The sequence below is a fragment of the Crocodylus siamensis genome, chromosome 3 (genome assembly GCF_052110815.1).
Source record: "Crocodylus siamensis isolate JL-2025a chromosome 3, ASM5211081v1, whole genome shotgun sequence".
NCBI lineage: Eukaryota > Metazoa > Chordata > Crocodylia > Crocodylidae > Crocodylus > Crocodylus siamensis.
The window spans coordinates 181,866,499-181,881,675 of NC_143397.1; the positions used below are offsets into that span (position 1 = coordinate 181,866,499).

The following is a 15,177-nucleotide window of genomic DNA, read 5'->3' on the forward strand; positions in this document are numbered from 1 at the left end:
CCAGATCCTGGTGGTCACCCCTGATAAACTTATAGGTGGCCATCAGATCATCCTTGAGCCTATGCTTTTCCAGGCTAAAGAGTCCCATGGCTCTCAGCCTGTCATGGTAAGATCTGTTTTCCTGACCTCTGATCATGCGCGTGGCTCTCCTCTGGACTCTCTCAAGCTTCTCCACATCCTTTTTGAATTGTGGAGCCCAAAACTGGACGCAGTACTCCAGCTGCGGCCTCACCAAGGCCGAGTACAAAGGGAGAATGACGTCCCGCGATTTGCTCGAGAAGCATCTATGGATGCAAGCCAGTGTTTTGGTCGCTTTACTAGCCGCAGCATCGTATTGGAGGCTCATGTTCATCTTGTGGTCAATGATGACCCCCAAGTCTCTTTCTTCTGTAGTGCTATCCAACATAGCACTGCCGAGCCTATAAGGATACTGCAGGTTTTTCCTCCCAAGGTGGAGAACCTTGCATTTTTCGGTGTTAAACACCATCAGGTTTTCGTCTGCCCATTTGCTGAGCTTGTCCAGGTCAGCCTGGATCACCCGCCTATCTTCCGGCGTGGATGCTTTGCCCCAAAGTTTGGTGTCATCGGCGAACTTGGCCAGTCCACTCCTGACTCCAATGTCCACATCATTAATGAAGATGTTGAACAGGATGGGTCCCAGGACAGAGCCTTGAGGGACCCCACTGGTCACAGGGCACCACGATGAGTGACTGCCATCAATTACAACCCTCTGGGTCCGACCACGGAGCCAGTTTCCCAGCCAGCGGATCGTGGTGGAGCCAAGGCCACAACTGGCCAGTTTGGCCAAGTGGTGATCATGGGATACCAGATCAAAGGCTTTTTTGAAGTCAAGATATATGACATCAATCTCTTCTCCCTTGTCCAGGTGATAGGTCACCTGGTCATAGAAGGAAATGAGATTGGTCAAACAAGACCTACCCACAACAAACCCGTGCTGGCTATCCCTTAGAATGTTAGCCTGGGCCAGTCCATCAAGGATGGCCTCCTTAATAAACTTTTCTAAGATCTTCCCCAGGATAGAAGTCAGGCTAATGGGCCTGTAGTTAGCCGGATCCACTCTCCTCCCTTTCTTGAAGATCAGCACCACATTGGCCTTCTTCCAGTCTTCGGGCACTACACCAGAGCGCCAGGAGTTTTCAAAGATCCGTGCCAGGGGCTGGGCTATTACGCTCGCCAGCTCCTTGAGTACCCTGGGGTCCAGATTGTCAGGGCTGGCTGACTTGAAGGTATCCAGCTTCTCAAGGTGTTCCTTCATGAGGTCAACATTTATGGAGGGTAGGGGATCCCCATCACCCAGATCTCCCTGTCCCATAGCAGGCATGGGTGTCCCATGGGACTGATGAAAGACTGATGCAAAGTACCTATTTAATAGGTTGGCTTTTTCCTGGGTGTCAGTTGCCCCATCTGGTTTAGCAGGGGTCCAACATTGCCCTTGCTTTTCCTCTGGCTCCCCACATATCTGAAAAAGGACTTTTTGTTGTCCTTGATGCCTGAAGCTAGTTGGAGTTCAGTTGCAGCCTTGGCTTTCCTGGTTTGCTCCCTGCAGGACCGGACCAGTGCAGAATAATTCTCCTTGGAGGTGAATCCTGTCCTCAACGAATGCAAAGATCAAGTTTTTGAGAACCATACATCAGCTCCACTTAGTCATGATCCTGATTTAAGAAACATGATGTTGAAAAAATTAAAAAGACTGGTTTGACCTCTACTTTCTGGTTGTTTCGGATAGTTAGGTCACATTTTCAAATTTTTTTCACAATCATGAGGACTAGAAACTTCCCTTATTTTTAAATGAGAACTGAGAGTCTCACCTATTTACATGATTTTAGGAACTGAGAAAGAAATTACAGATATTGTGAAAAATGTGCTGAGACTGTAAGAATTGACAAAAACACAAAACTGAGGCACAGAGTTGAAAGGAATGAGATGAATTGTAACAATCATAATTCTCCATTAGTTGCAGCAACTCAAGAGAAGTGAAGATTGTTTTCCCATTGCTGTGCCAACCAAAGCCATCTACAAGAGCAAGGGACATGGGCATTCAAATACAATACCCTGAGGTAAACTAGGCCAGAGATTTACAGCATGTCAGCTACCCCACAGTAACTGCTGAAATGTATTTACCCGACACTAAATGAAAGCTAACACATGGTAGCTTGCCCTCTTCATTTATCAAAGGGTAAGAGTATACATTTTGGCAGTTACTACAGTATAGCTGATGTGCTATAAATTCCCAAACTCATTACCTTATAGTTATTGGCATGCCCATGCCCCTAGTCAGGCATTTTATAACACACTTGGTTCAGTGAAAGTTTTGTCAGGGTGAAGATCTCTGGTTCACAATGGAATTTTTGGCCAAAAGTGACTGAGAGAACCAGAATTAGACTGAGAGTAAGCACTGTACGTACCTTAGAACATCCTAGTAACTGATTCTACTTCTCAAATGAGCACCTTAATCACAAACTATAGACTCAATCTCTCTGTAGCTCAGTGAATATATATTTAGTTGTCTGAAGAAGAAAAGATCCAAGGGAGGAATTGGGAGACAGAGACTGATTCTATATCTAAGTGATTAGGATATAGGAAACCTAGAGTCCTAGATCAAACTCATGGGCCAGGAATAGACAGTACACATAAACCAGGTTAAGTGATCAGAAACTATAACAGAACATATGTCCAGTGCACATAAACCAGTTGCAAAATGGCTGAAACTGGTTTAAGATAAACATGGCTGAATGTAGTATCAGACTTAACCGATTTGGGTCAGACCAGCTTATGCAATGTCTGTTCCAGACCCCTTCCCAGTTTAAGTTAAACCACAATCGCCAGCATCCCAGATGTTGTGCACCCTGGATTGTGCTATCTGCTCCAGAGTACAGGGCTGGCCCCGCCCCTCTGCTCCCTAGCTAGAGCTCTGGCAGAGACTGCAAGCACAGCAGGGTCTGCCTAGCGTCCCCCTGTCCCCACCTTGATGTTCAAGCAGGAATTTCCCCACCTCCCATAGCACAGACCCCATCCCCATGGATCCTAGGTATGTGATATGCCAGCTAATGCTGAGAGGTGTCTGTGTGTGTGTGTCTCCAATTTCACTGGGACAGGCAAACAGCAGAGTGTTGGCTTAGGGCTTTTTGGAGCTAATCAACAGGTCAGCTGGTAATCTCCTTCAGTTCCTTCCTTGGAAAAAGCTGTTTAAGAACTTGAACTAATGATAGAAGCTTTTGGTTTGTTGATGGGCTAATAAATGGTGTGTTATCAGCCCCCTGTTGGCTCCCTTGCCTCTCATGTTTGTTGCAGACAGTATGAAGAAGCAGGAAGAGGGAGACTGAAAAGCTCAGTATCATCAACAGATGTATGCACTGCACACCCCCCCACTTTGCCTCAGTGCTAGCCGGGGGTTGGGGTCTGACGACAGTCCTGCCCCTTGAGCAGCGAGTGGGGAAAAGCCTGGGACACAGGCAGGGTGGGGGTTTACACCCCTCCCTAATCAGAGTGTCCTGCCGATGCCTGGCCATGCCTCTCCTCTGTTCAGCATTGTAGAAGGCAAGGGAAGGCTGCTCTAGCACTCCCCTCCTGGCTTCTAGCCTGAGGTGCTGCAGGCATGTTCCAGCATTTCCTCAGTCCAGAGGGAATGTCTGTGCAGTTCCAAACTGGTTCAACGTATGCAGTTTAGACTAGCCTGTAAAGACTGAATCAATTCAGGCTCAGACTTTTTGAATGACTGTCCCTGGCCAAGTAGAACAGGGACTTGAACCTGTCTCCCACTCTCTTTCTCTGATTTGCACTGAGATATTTCAGATTTGTTCTGAAACATATATACAATTTTAAAAATATCCTTGGGATAAGAAAAATATCCTTGGGATAATGTCCTGTCCAGTTCGAGGACATTAGTGAAGAATGGGTATTCCCCTTCCTTTCCAAAGTGTGGCCCTGGCTTACCCAATGACCCTAGGAGATTTATGCTGTTTACAGGCACATATCCTATATTCACCAGTTCTGTAATACTACAAATGTTTCCTCTACTACAGTGCTCAGTTGCCCACAGAAACATAATGTAGCCCAACCTGGTATAAAAGAATTACTTTATCCATTACTGAAATAGAGCCATTTCTGGTGTTGAACAAGGTAGTTATTTAGCAATACAAAGCATGTCTGCTAAACTTGCTAAGGCAGGAAATGCAGGTCAAAACAAGATGATGATAATGTGAACAAGGTAAAAAATTGCTATTTACTTTTAAAAATCTTCATGTCAGAAAGTTAGCTTCTGATGATTATTACATATATATGTAACATATATTCCAACTACATATAGCAGAAAGAGAATTCTTGGGATTTAGGGAAGGATGAGTACAATTTTCTTCTTCTCAAATGTTCATATCACTGTGATGTATACGTATAGTACAGCAACCAGAAAAATCATTACACTGACACTCCCACAGAATTGATTTTCTGTTGCAGTTGTAAGTCTCTTATTAGCAAAAACCCAAGAAGAAAACATACTGTTTTTTAATGAAAGCTGTATGCAACCAATGTCTGTTCTTCCTTTGTCAAAATTTATAAATTTTTCTGAATAATTTTGTCTTTCCAATTGGACTAGTTCTTCACTTGCAAAAGTCAAAAGTTATCAAAAAAGAAATTAATTAGTAATGGATTATAGTTCCTTAAAGTTAATATTTTAAACAGAAGTCCTTCTCCTTTCATACACCTCCACTGAATGGCACTGAAGTGCTGTCAGAAAGCCTAGATGTTACTACAAATCCCAGTTGAGGCAATGATATGTGTATGTATGCATTGCATAGCTAGTCATAAGTTTACAGAAGAGCAGTATAATCATAACTGCGTTATAAATCTTACAAATAAACAATATATTTTTTAAAAACAAGTTTCTTGAGGCCTGAAATGAGACCTTGTTAAAAATGCCATTCAAAACCACTATATTTTACCATTCTTGTATCTGCAAATAGGGTAAAAACCAGCAATAATATATACTGACTCATTATAAGGGACCTACTCTATTTGCAATTTTGCGGAAATTGCAAAATCAGGCATTGTAAGCAAATTCGAGAAATGTTCATGAAATTCATGGGAAAAAAACCTTACTAAAAATAAACTGTTGGCTCCCCAGTGGGAGGCAGTTGTTCTCATGGCTGCTATGGCTGTTGCAGCCTGATATGGGGGTAGGGGTGCTGCTGGCATGAAGGGAAGCAGTCAGGGTGGCAGCTGCCCCACCCCTTGCCACTGAGAGGGCTGCCTGTTGTATGGCCACACTCTTCTTCACCCGTCAGTTGTGAGGGCCAGGGCCACATAACAGGCAGCCCTCCAGCCAATTAGTGGCAAGGGGTGGAGCTACTGGGGTCCTTGGCCAATCAGAGATATGGGGAGGGCCTGCCAGAAGAAGCCCACAAAGTCAGATGCCTGTCTCCTTGATTTGAGTAGGTCCCTACTCATCATCATATATTTTCTTCCAAACAGCATCATTGTGGTTTATATTTATAATGTGCATACCAGCTATGACCACCAAAACCACTCTGGAAACACCAAATTTAGAGAACAGGTACACTTCCTGTCAACTGGAGGCAGAGTTCAGATTTTAAGCTATCAGGCCGAGCATTTTTCTTTGTAGAAGACTGAAGGTACATGATCTACCTATTTCAACATTCAGGTCATTAAGGAAACACTAAACTATTCACTACAGCAATTCTACAGGACATAGTCTATAACAGACCCTCACAAATCAATGCAGAGATTTGTGGAAGAAAACTACTTACCACCTTTCCAGCATGTTAAATATTTAGTTTCTTCTCAAAAGAGTAGTTAGTCATATACTTTGACTCCCTAAACTTTTTATGCTGTGAAAAATGGAAGGCCCTATGGTCAACAAGAATACATTGATTGATTGTTTACTGGTGGCTGAGATCTATCTTTAGGGGGAAAAGATGGGTATAGGCACTTTTTACTGAAAAATGAAAGTATAAGTTTCCAACAATCCTGTGATATGGTACAGTTACTTAGTAGTTGTGCCACTTTTCTCTTGGCTTCTACAGGCATGTCTACATAGCTGCTGTGCCCAAACCAGGAGTACCTTGAAGGAGCTCATCTCTCAAACTTGCTTGCACTTTGCGAGAAACTAGGCAAGGTATCCTTTTTTAGAGTAGTACATAACCTCTCAGGGTGTTTGTCTCAAGACATGCTAACTGGCACATGCTCAGGACTACTTCAGAGTAGCTGTATTGCCCAACTTCCTGGTCCACTAGGGATAGGCAAGTGGGGCAGCAGCTCTGAGTTCCATTTGAAAAGGGGCACCAGAATTGTCCCTAGCTCCATGAAATCCATATTCCAGCAGCAAAAGCAGCCCTACAGTGTTGCTCTTGCAGCAGCAGCTAGGTGCATGGATGCTGCACTGCTGCTAAAAGAACAACTGAGGTGGGCAAACCATGCTGCAGCTGTGGCAATGGTGGTGGCCTCAGCATCAGAAGCCAAGGACTATATTTGTGTCCCCAGGGTAGGTAAGACTCCTGCCCCCCTCCCCTACTATCAGAACCCCCCACCTCTCTGGTGCTCAACAGTACCCCCCTGCTCTCCCCCAACAACCTTGTTCTCCTGCACAGTTTGCCCAGGATGCAAACCCTGCTCAATATGCATCTGCTTCCTGGATTTGGTAAACTAGGGGTGGGAGTGAGTAGCTGGGGTGTGCTTCCCTGCCATGCTCATGGTGTCAGCAAGAAGCAATGTACACATCCCTTACATCTCTATTAGGGAAGTTCAGCAAACCAGGTTTCACCTCTCACCTTTTTGTTTAGTGTTTGTATTACAATGTGTAAAAATAATAAAGAGTTTTTTCCAGTCCAGTGAACTGCTCTGTTACAGAAAAATTCTACTCTGGATTAGCTCTAACTTGGTAGTTTTGACATTCATATGATTGTTGTACAACATACAAATTCAGCTATAACTTTAACTATAAAGAAACTGTTATCATGCTGAAAGTGTAAGTATTATCATCTTTGCCTGGACTGGCCAAATGTAGCTCTCAAAGAATTCCCAATTCTTTATAAAGATAATTCCAACCAAGATTCCCCTATGGAAGGATTCTTAACAAAATGAGTGATGCAAAAGTACTGAAAATGGATATAGTTTAATCTAAAAAAGGATAAGTAAATGTGAAACCTTACATGTTCTTATAGACTATTCTTAGTAAAACTCATGTGTAACAGTCAATAAAAGAGAAATATTCTGCAAATGAAAATGCAGAGAATACCATATTAAGAAAACATAAGAATGTATGCTACAAATTTCATAATTATCTAATTTCTAATTAAATAGCTATAATAATAAGTAGTTTAATTTTAGGAAACAAGGAAAAGAACTGATATGCTACAGTAGTACTGTACCTCCTCATGATCTCTAACCGCAGCTTCTACTTTGACCTTGTTGTCATAGAGATCCATAAGGTTGCCTTTATCATTTAAGTAATAGTTCTGAAAGTTCTGATACTCTTGAGCTAAGCAAAAATTTTCTTTTAAGGTCTGTTCCAGTGCCACCTAAAGAGAAAGATTACTGATTACAATCAATGAAAAATGCATACTTAAAACACCATAAAATTTTGGTTAACTTTTAGAACTGAACTGATACACAGAAAATGCCCAGACCAAAATGAGGATATTTTGTGCCCAAAAGTTCATCTAATATCTATCCCAACTATAACACTGGCTCAATAAAAATGTTCACCAAAAAAACCCTTGCTTTTCATATTAGTTTATTCAGCTTGCATACAAATATTCTACTTGGGCCAAGAGAAAAGCCTTTTTCTCAGCACCAGCAGGACAGTGTAAAGATGTTCAAGGGCTTTCTTGTGCAAGAAAAATGGTCCTTCTGCAAGGAGATATACTGGTTACCTCTCCCTGCCCCAATGTGAAAATCTCCCTGTCCTAACCTGAACTCCTGTATGCTTCTCTTAGGAGAGAGAGAGACCCAGTATTTCAGTCCTCTGCTATCTATCCCTTCAAGTGAGAGGGCAGGAAAGAATGCACTGGCTCTCATTTCACATAGGGGTGAGCTGTTAGGGAACCCTGTGGGGACTCTGCCCCTTGTGTTCTGCCCCACTTCTGTAGCAGAGTCCCTCTGGTTCAACCTGGAGGAGTACAGTGGGAGGCAGGTGTGGGGCTAGAGGTCACCCCAAGTCTCAGGAGGGTCCAATCCCAGGAAAATACCTTCCCCCCAGCTGGGAGGGTTCCTCCCATGGAATAAAAGCCCCCACTTGGTGCAGTCCTTCAGTTCCACCGGAAGGCATGTAGGGCTGTGGAGGTCATCATTTTCCAGCACCTGCAATACTCCCTGTGCTCTAGCAGGCTGCCATGGAAGAACTGCCTGTTGCTCCCCTGCATGCCTCCCAGTGGAATTGGAGGCACGCAGGGGAAGGAAACACTTGTGCTGTGGCTGCAAGTTTGCCCAGGCTTGGGCAGCTTTGCAGTCAGAATAGATTCCTTGGAATCAGGAATTGGGCTTGGGGAAGCTGTCCCCAAGCTCAGTTCCCAGTCCATGGCCTTTAAACGTTGCCCCAACAACCAGTTGGGTGGCAGGAGTAGGATTTGCAAGGCCTCAGGGGTGAAGAACCGGGTCCAGGGCCAGAGAGACTATCTCCACCCTGGTGTCACCCACCTGGGTGGCATACGTGGCAATTTAAAATCTGGGGAACTGTCCCCAGGTCTGTTTCTTCACATTGCATATAAGGTGATTTTAAACTTGGAGAACTGTCTAATGACAGCCTGGCCCCCTTTCCAGACAGGAAAGAGGGCCCATTGTGAAGTAATGGGTTCCCCTAAGGGTATGGGTGGCCCAGGAAGCAGTCCTCTAGTGCCACCTGGCTGGAAAATTCACCTCTGTAACCTTCTCCATCTTCTACATTTGTTCAGAACATACAAAGTTGGTGAGGCTGTGGTTTATAAATTCATTTAATGGAATCAGGATTTTACTCAGTATGCTGTAGGTCAGGAGTACTCAACTCCTGGCCTGTGGACCATGTCTGGCCCCCACAGCCATGTCATCTGGTCCACGGATCCTGTGGGAAGCTCTGCAGGACGTAGTCCTGTGTGCTAGACTGGGCATGCAGGGTAGCACAGGACTCAATCCCAGCATGGGAGGCACAGGTGGGGGCAGCGTGGAACCTGGGAGCCCAAACTCATGGGTCCCTGTACCACTTCTGCCTGGCTGGGATCAAGCCCCAGAGCCCTGCACAGCCTCTGTCTGGCCCCTGTATGCTGGGATCAGTTCCTGGGGACTCCCACCTGCCACTGAGATCTGGCCCTGGTTAGTCAGAGGTGGTGTGGGGCTCCAAGGACTGATCCCAGCATGTGAGGGTGACATGGGCCCCAATTCAGCCCATAGACTGGCCCCATGCCATTCATCTGGCCCAGGAGGCTAAAAGTATGAGCACCATTATTGTAGATGAATACTAACAATAAATTATCTGTGGGGGAAACAATAATCAAAAGCAGTACAATAGTAACTTGGGAAACAAATATTTTTTCTCGGCTATTACATGAGTTCTCCTTAGTCATAAAAATACTATAATATAAATGTCTGTAATTTCTAAAACATCTCACAAATCTTTTACAGCAATAATTTAAACTTTTAAATGATCTCATTATTTACAAAATATATACTATTACTGGCACAATTCAAGAACCACATATTTAACGTTAAGACATTTTAGTAGTTGTTTTTCCCAAATCAGAGTAAACTGATTTTCCCTCCATGCTGTCACTATTGAGAAGGATTCTGGTTATTTGGATGCCTTAATGCACATTTCTTTAGCTTAAAATGTTCAGATTGCTTTTAAGTTTTAACTGGACTTCTAATTTCATGGGTTTATAATGTTGTAGTTATTGCAAAATCAGACATTGTGTAATGTATATTAACTTAGATTCCTCATTTTATACATGCATTGCACACACTCAACCTTTAACTTAGTCTTGGTCTAGGAATTTAATTAATATTTTTTGTAAACAACCCCTGAACAAAATCCAAAAAAGAAAATGCTACCATTAGAAGTGGCTGAAACTTGGAAATTCCATTTCAAAGGAAGTAATGACATTTTGAAATTCCTTATATTTTCCAAATCAGGATTAAAAAACCCCCTCAAAATTTCCCCAGAAATTGAAATGGAAAAGGAAATTTTCCATAAAACTGTCACATTTCATTCTGAAACGTTGTTTAGGAATATACTATGACATGCAATAATATGACAGCTATGGACTTTGGATCCTTTAAATTACAAGAGTCAGTTACTATTTAAAACCGACTGAAACATCTTTTTTTTCATGTATGTGGCAGGGTACTGTTGATGCCCGCCACTTTAAGCCAAGCAGCCAGCAGGTGATTGACCAAAAATTGTAGCCATCTCTTATTACCAGAAGTTTGGAATACTTTACAGCAGTATAGCTGTATCAACTTCTTGGGACAGCTATTTTATTTGATGTATTGCTTATGGTTCTCCAATTAGGGGAAGCTTTGAGAGAAGATGGTGGTCACCCAGGCAGTCACCAGCAGGCAAATTGCTAATGGAAACCTGTTATTGAGTTTCTTGAATGAAAGAGAAAACACCAGCCATACTGGAAAAAGGTGGGGTTTTTTGTGTGGAATTAATCCTCTGAAATAGTCCCGTGTCCCCTCCCCGCCCCATTTCTATAGAAGAAATTTTGGTTATGACAAATCACAAAAAATACCCCCCCCCAATATAGCTGAATTACAAGATTTAAGCAAGCTTTAATTGTATCTAAGTTCATATTCGGGAACAAGGTCTGTCCCAAACTTAGGTGGCTTATCAAGTTAGCTTGTATAATTCATACCAGTATCTGTAGCCAAAGCATACAGTTGTCAGCATAATGTCCATCCATCTGTTTGGTTCCCAAGCCTAATGACCATGTACCTGCTCATTCCAGTGTGAACCAACTTTGCATACAATTCTGTAGTAAGGTCCAAACTCAGATCTGTGGATCCACTATGAAACACCACTCTGCTACCACACTCTCCTCACTGTATAGGTACTGCAGCTGCTGCCACTGCAGAATATCCCCAACCAATACTGAATGTTTTTAATACCAAAACATATAGTAGCCCTCATCTTGGACCACTATCGTAGCATGCTATAAACTGTACAAACACAAAACAAAAAGATGGTTTCTGGCTCAAGGTATATTAAGGTAAGGTCACATATCTAGGAACAAAGAATGCAGGGTCCCTACAGAAAGTGGGGACTGTACCCAAACAAGCAGTGACTTAAAAGGACTCGAGGTCCATAAGGACAAACAATTCACCTTGTTCTCTCAGTGTACTGTCTTAGTAAAAATGGCCAATGTAACTGTTAGATGAATAAGTAGAGGAGTGGCCAGTCAGAATAGGGAAGGCATTTTTACTTGTGAATATGCCCAGTGAGATACTAATAGTGGAATCCTGACGATAGTGCTGTTCTCCACATGGTAAAGAAGATGGTGAAAAATTGGAGGGATTAGAAAAATAGTATAAAAGTGATTCAAGACTGGAGAAAATGCTTGCTAATAAGAGTGTTAGAGCTATTTAGTTTATCAGAAACAGTAATAGGTGACTTCATTAAAGTATATACCTTCAATGGGAGAAAAAAATGAGTATGAAAGGTCTCTTTAATATAGCTGAAAAAGGCATAACAAAAAACAGTGCAAATTCATATGATAATTATTAAAGATTGGAACAAACTACCAAAGAAGTGGTACCAAAGGAAATGTCTTCAAATCAACATTACACACTATAACAGGGAGCCTAAGGCTCCTGTTACTTTAAGGAAGAAACAGTAGCAGGGAGATCCTCAGGTGGGGAAGGCTACTTATTATAGGCCGCAGGAGAACAGGTTTCCAGGGGTTTATTGAGGAATGCCTATGGCAGAGTGAGCTGTGCTGCAGCAGTCCTCTACAGCCAAGCCTGCATGGGCAGCAGAGTATCTACTGCAGTGCTAGCTACTCAGTAATAGTACTGCAAGGCAGAATGCAGCTTAGGAGCTAAGGCAATGATGCAGTGGCTAGGCCAGCAGCAGCAGCAGGCTACTCTTAAGATCAGTAAACAAGCTTAAGCAGTAAGCAAGCCTAATCAGAACACCTGCCGCCTGTCCAGAGCAGTCACCTGATCAGAAAGGGGCAGGGCCTGAGAGACGAACCCAGGGCTTGAGCCAGGTCAGGCAGTCTGGCCCCGGAGGCTGAAGGGGAAGGCTGGCTGGATGACTGACAGAGACCCCATTAAGCTTGAGAACGGCAAGTAAGGGACCTGTAGCCTGAGAAGGGTGAGAACGAGAGTCAGGGACTCATAGCCGGAGAGAGGCGAAAACCATAGTCAGGGACCCGTAGCCCAAGAAGGATGATGCAAGTGCCCAGAGGAGCAAGAACCAGGGTTGTAGCCCTGGAGGGGAGAGGTCAGCCCAGAAGGGCGAAGACCAGGGACCCAGCTGACCAGAAGGGCTAATTCTGGGGCTGGGGACCCACAGTGAGAGACACAAGGGCCAGGGGCCTAAGGATACTGTTTACTGACAGGGATGAAGCTGAGAGAGCCAGACCTGAATCCATGGGTCAGGGCCAGAGGCTTGTAGCCAGAGGAACAGGAGGTTGAAGCCAGGAGAGCTGAAGCCTCTGAAAGGGATGAAACAGTACAGTAACACCAGCAAGGCATGGGCACTATAGGGAAGGTAGGAAACTACAAATAGCCTATAAGGCAACAGGTGCCCTGGGAGGTATATTCAGCCTAGAGTGAGGGCAGAACTGGGGACCAGCAAGGTACAAGAGGGATTCACTGGTAGGAGGATAGAGTGGAATTTACTCTAGGACCCTTGGGAAGCTTCCCTTTCAACAGTCAGTAAAGAACATCAAGGCATGGCAGGAGGGAGAAAAGGGAGGGTACCTTAGAGCTAGAGCCTAACAGGAGCCACCTGGCCACTAGGGGGCATCATGGCTGCCCCTGGAGCACTGGACTTGTTTACATGCATCTTTAAGGAAGATAGGCTTTAGGATCAAAGGAAAGCAGGGCTGGAGGGTTATCTAGTCCAGTCCCCTACTCAGGGCAGGATCATCCCTGACTAACATCCTTGCCAACTGCTTTGTCAAACTTAATTTTGAACATTTCCAGGGATAGAGACTTCACAACTTCTCTAAGCAATTTCCTTAAATGTTTGACAGTCAAAAAGTTTTTCCTAATATCCAACCTAAATTTCCTCTGCTGCAGTTTGAGGCCATTGTTATTAGTACTGTCCACTGCAGTCACAGAGCAAAGGCTATCTCCGTCCCCTCTGTAATCACCTTTCAGGTACCTGAAAACTGTTATCAGTCTTCTCTGACCTCAGTCTTCTCTTCTCCAAACTAAATAATCCTACTTCTTTCAGCCTTTCCTCAGAAGTCATGCTTCATGGGCCTCTAATTATTTTTCTCACTCCTCACTGTACTCTTGCAATTTATCTGCATCTTTCTTGAAGCATAGGGTCTCAAACTGGACTCAGTACTTCAGGTAAGGCCTCACCAGTGTCAGTGGAAAAATCACTTTCCTAGATTTTTCAAGAAACACTCCTGTTAATACAACGTAGAATGTTGTTGGTTTCTTTTGCAACAAAAACACACTGTTGGCTCATATTCAGTTTATGGTCCACTGTAGCCCCCAGGTTCTTCTCGCAATACTGTAGCCCAGCTAGAGTATTTAATAGCCCCTTTTGGCCTTAAAATCTATTACTAAAGTGCAAGTTTCACTTGTAAATCATAGCATATACACTCAGCCAACTCAACACTTAAGAATTATATTGTGGCTCTTAACGTACACATAAGTGTTTTATGGCAATGACAATAGTTTGGAATATCAGTTACAGTTGAAGTAAGTGTTCTATGCTGCCCATTGTTGGATAACTCAAGGAAGTAAAAAAAAATAAATGCAAGGATTGATCATACCATAAATGAAGGTTTAGGTTATATGCATACATTGTGGTAATGAAAGGGACCACATCTCTCTGCAGATTATGGAAGAAGTAGGATTCACCCCAGAAATCCTCTAAGATGTATTGATTCAACATAGGCCTCTTGTGGCTATTGCCAGAAAAAAAAAATTTTGTCTTGCTGAAAAGGTGGTGGTGGAAATACTTTTCTCTTCCAGTTTTGAAGAGGAATTCTACCACCTCACCTGTATTATTTTTGCTATTCTGGCCAATGATGGTGTACCTACTTGCATAAAGTTGGGAAAAGAAACAGTAAAACAAAATCTACTTCATCAAAAGATACATGCATTTTTAACAATTTTAGGACCTTTTCTTAGCAAGTGAGCTAACTTAAGAAAATCTGTCTGATAATAAACCAATGAAGACCTAAAGAAAATCATGGACTTAAGAGGTTAAAAAAAAATATATTTTATAGAATTATTTCTAATGGAAAACTATTAGAGCTCTCATGCAGCTTGTTTCATAACTATAGAAGTTAAGGAACTAGAAGTTGGAAACTATGACATTCTATTTAAATGAGGTCACAAGTGACTCTTCCCATATTTTTTATGCTTTGTAATTATCATCTGAAACTCCTCTTGAGATTTGAACTTAAAAATGTAAAAGTACTACATATTTAAAACAAATCAAACTGTTAAACCAGTCATAGTGAAAAAATCCACATTGTGAACATTAATGTGTATATAAAGAAAATATGAACAATGAATTCTACATAAAAATTGTTACATGAATAAAACTAAAATATATCAACAAGATTATATTAAAAGTATATATCATTTCACATTGTTTGCATGCATTTTAAATGTAAACATTCAACTTGTTTAATAACAATTTTTTAAAGAGCATATTCAGAGGAAGGGCTTCTGATGTCTGGGGAAACCTACTACCTAGTTGATTTTTCACCTGAAAACAACAGAAAGACCTAACCTGTCCATTTATCATTGTATAGAGCGAAGGACAAATATGTTAACCAGTCATGCTACATAAACAGACTACAAATGATGAACAATGAAAGAGTTCATTTTCTTATTGAACTGCAAAAAGTGGTTATCAAAAATAAATTTATTTTATGCTATTTAAATACAGAACAGCTAGCTCTGTTTTAATTTCAGTTTTCATAATGACAAAGGCTTTTCTGGGGAAAAGGACACATGGAGATACAGGGTGCTATT

At 42.6% G+C, this 15,177-nt stretch overlaps 1 protein-coding gene across 1 annotated transcript in view; it reads right to left on the reverse strand.

The window, feature by feature from the left end:
• Positions 1-15,177, reverse strand: part of CCDC178 (coiled-coil domain containing 178) — a 348,866-nt gene that overhangs the window by 113,368 nt on the left and 220,321 nt on the right. The window contains exon 18 of the mRNA XM_090039907.1: positions 7,404-7,553. Coding sequence (XP_089896033.1) covers positions 7,404-7,553 — 150 coding nt within the window. The remainder of the gene's footprint in view (positions 1-7,403; positions 7,554-15,177) is intronic.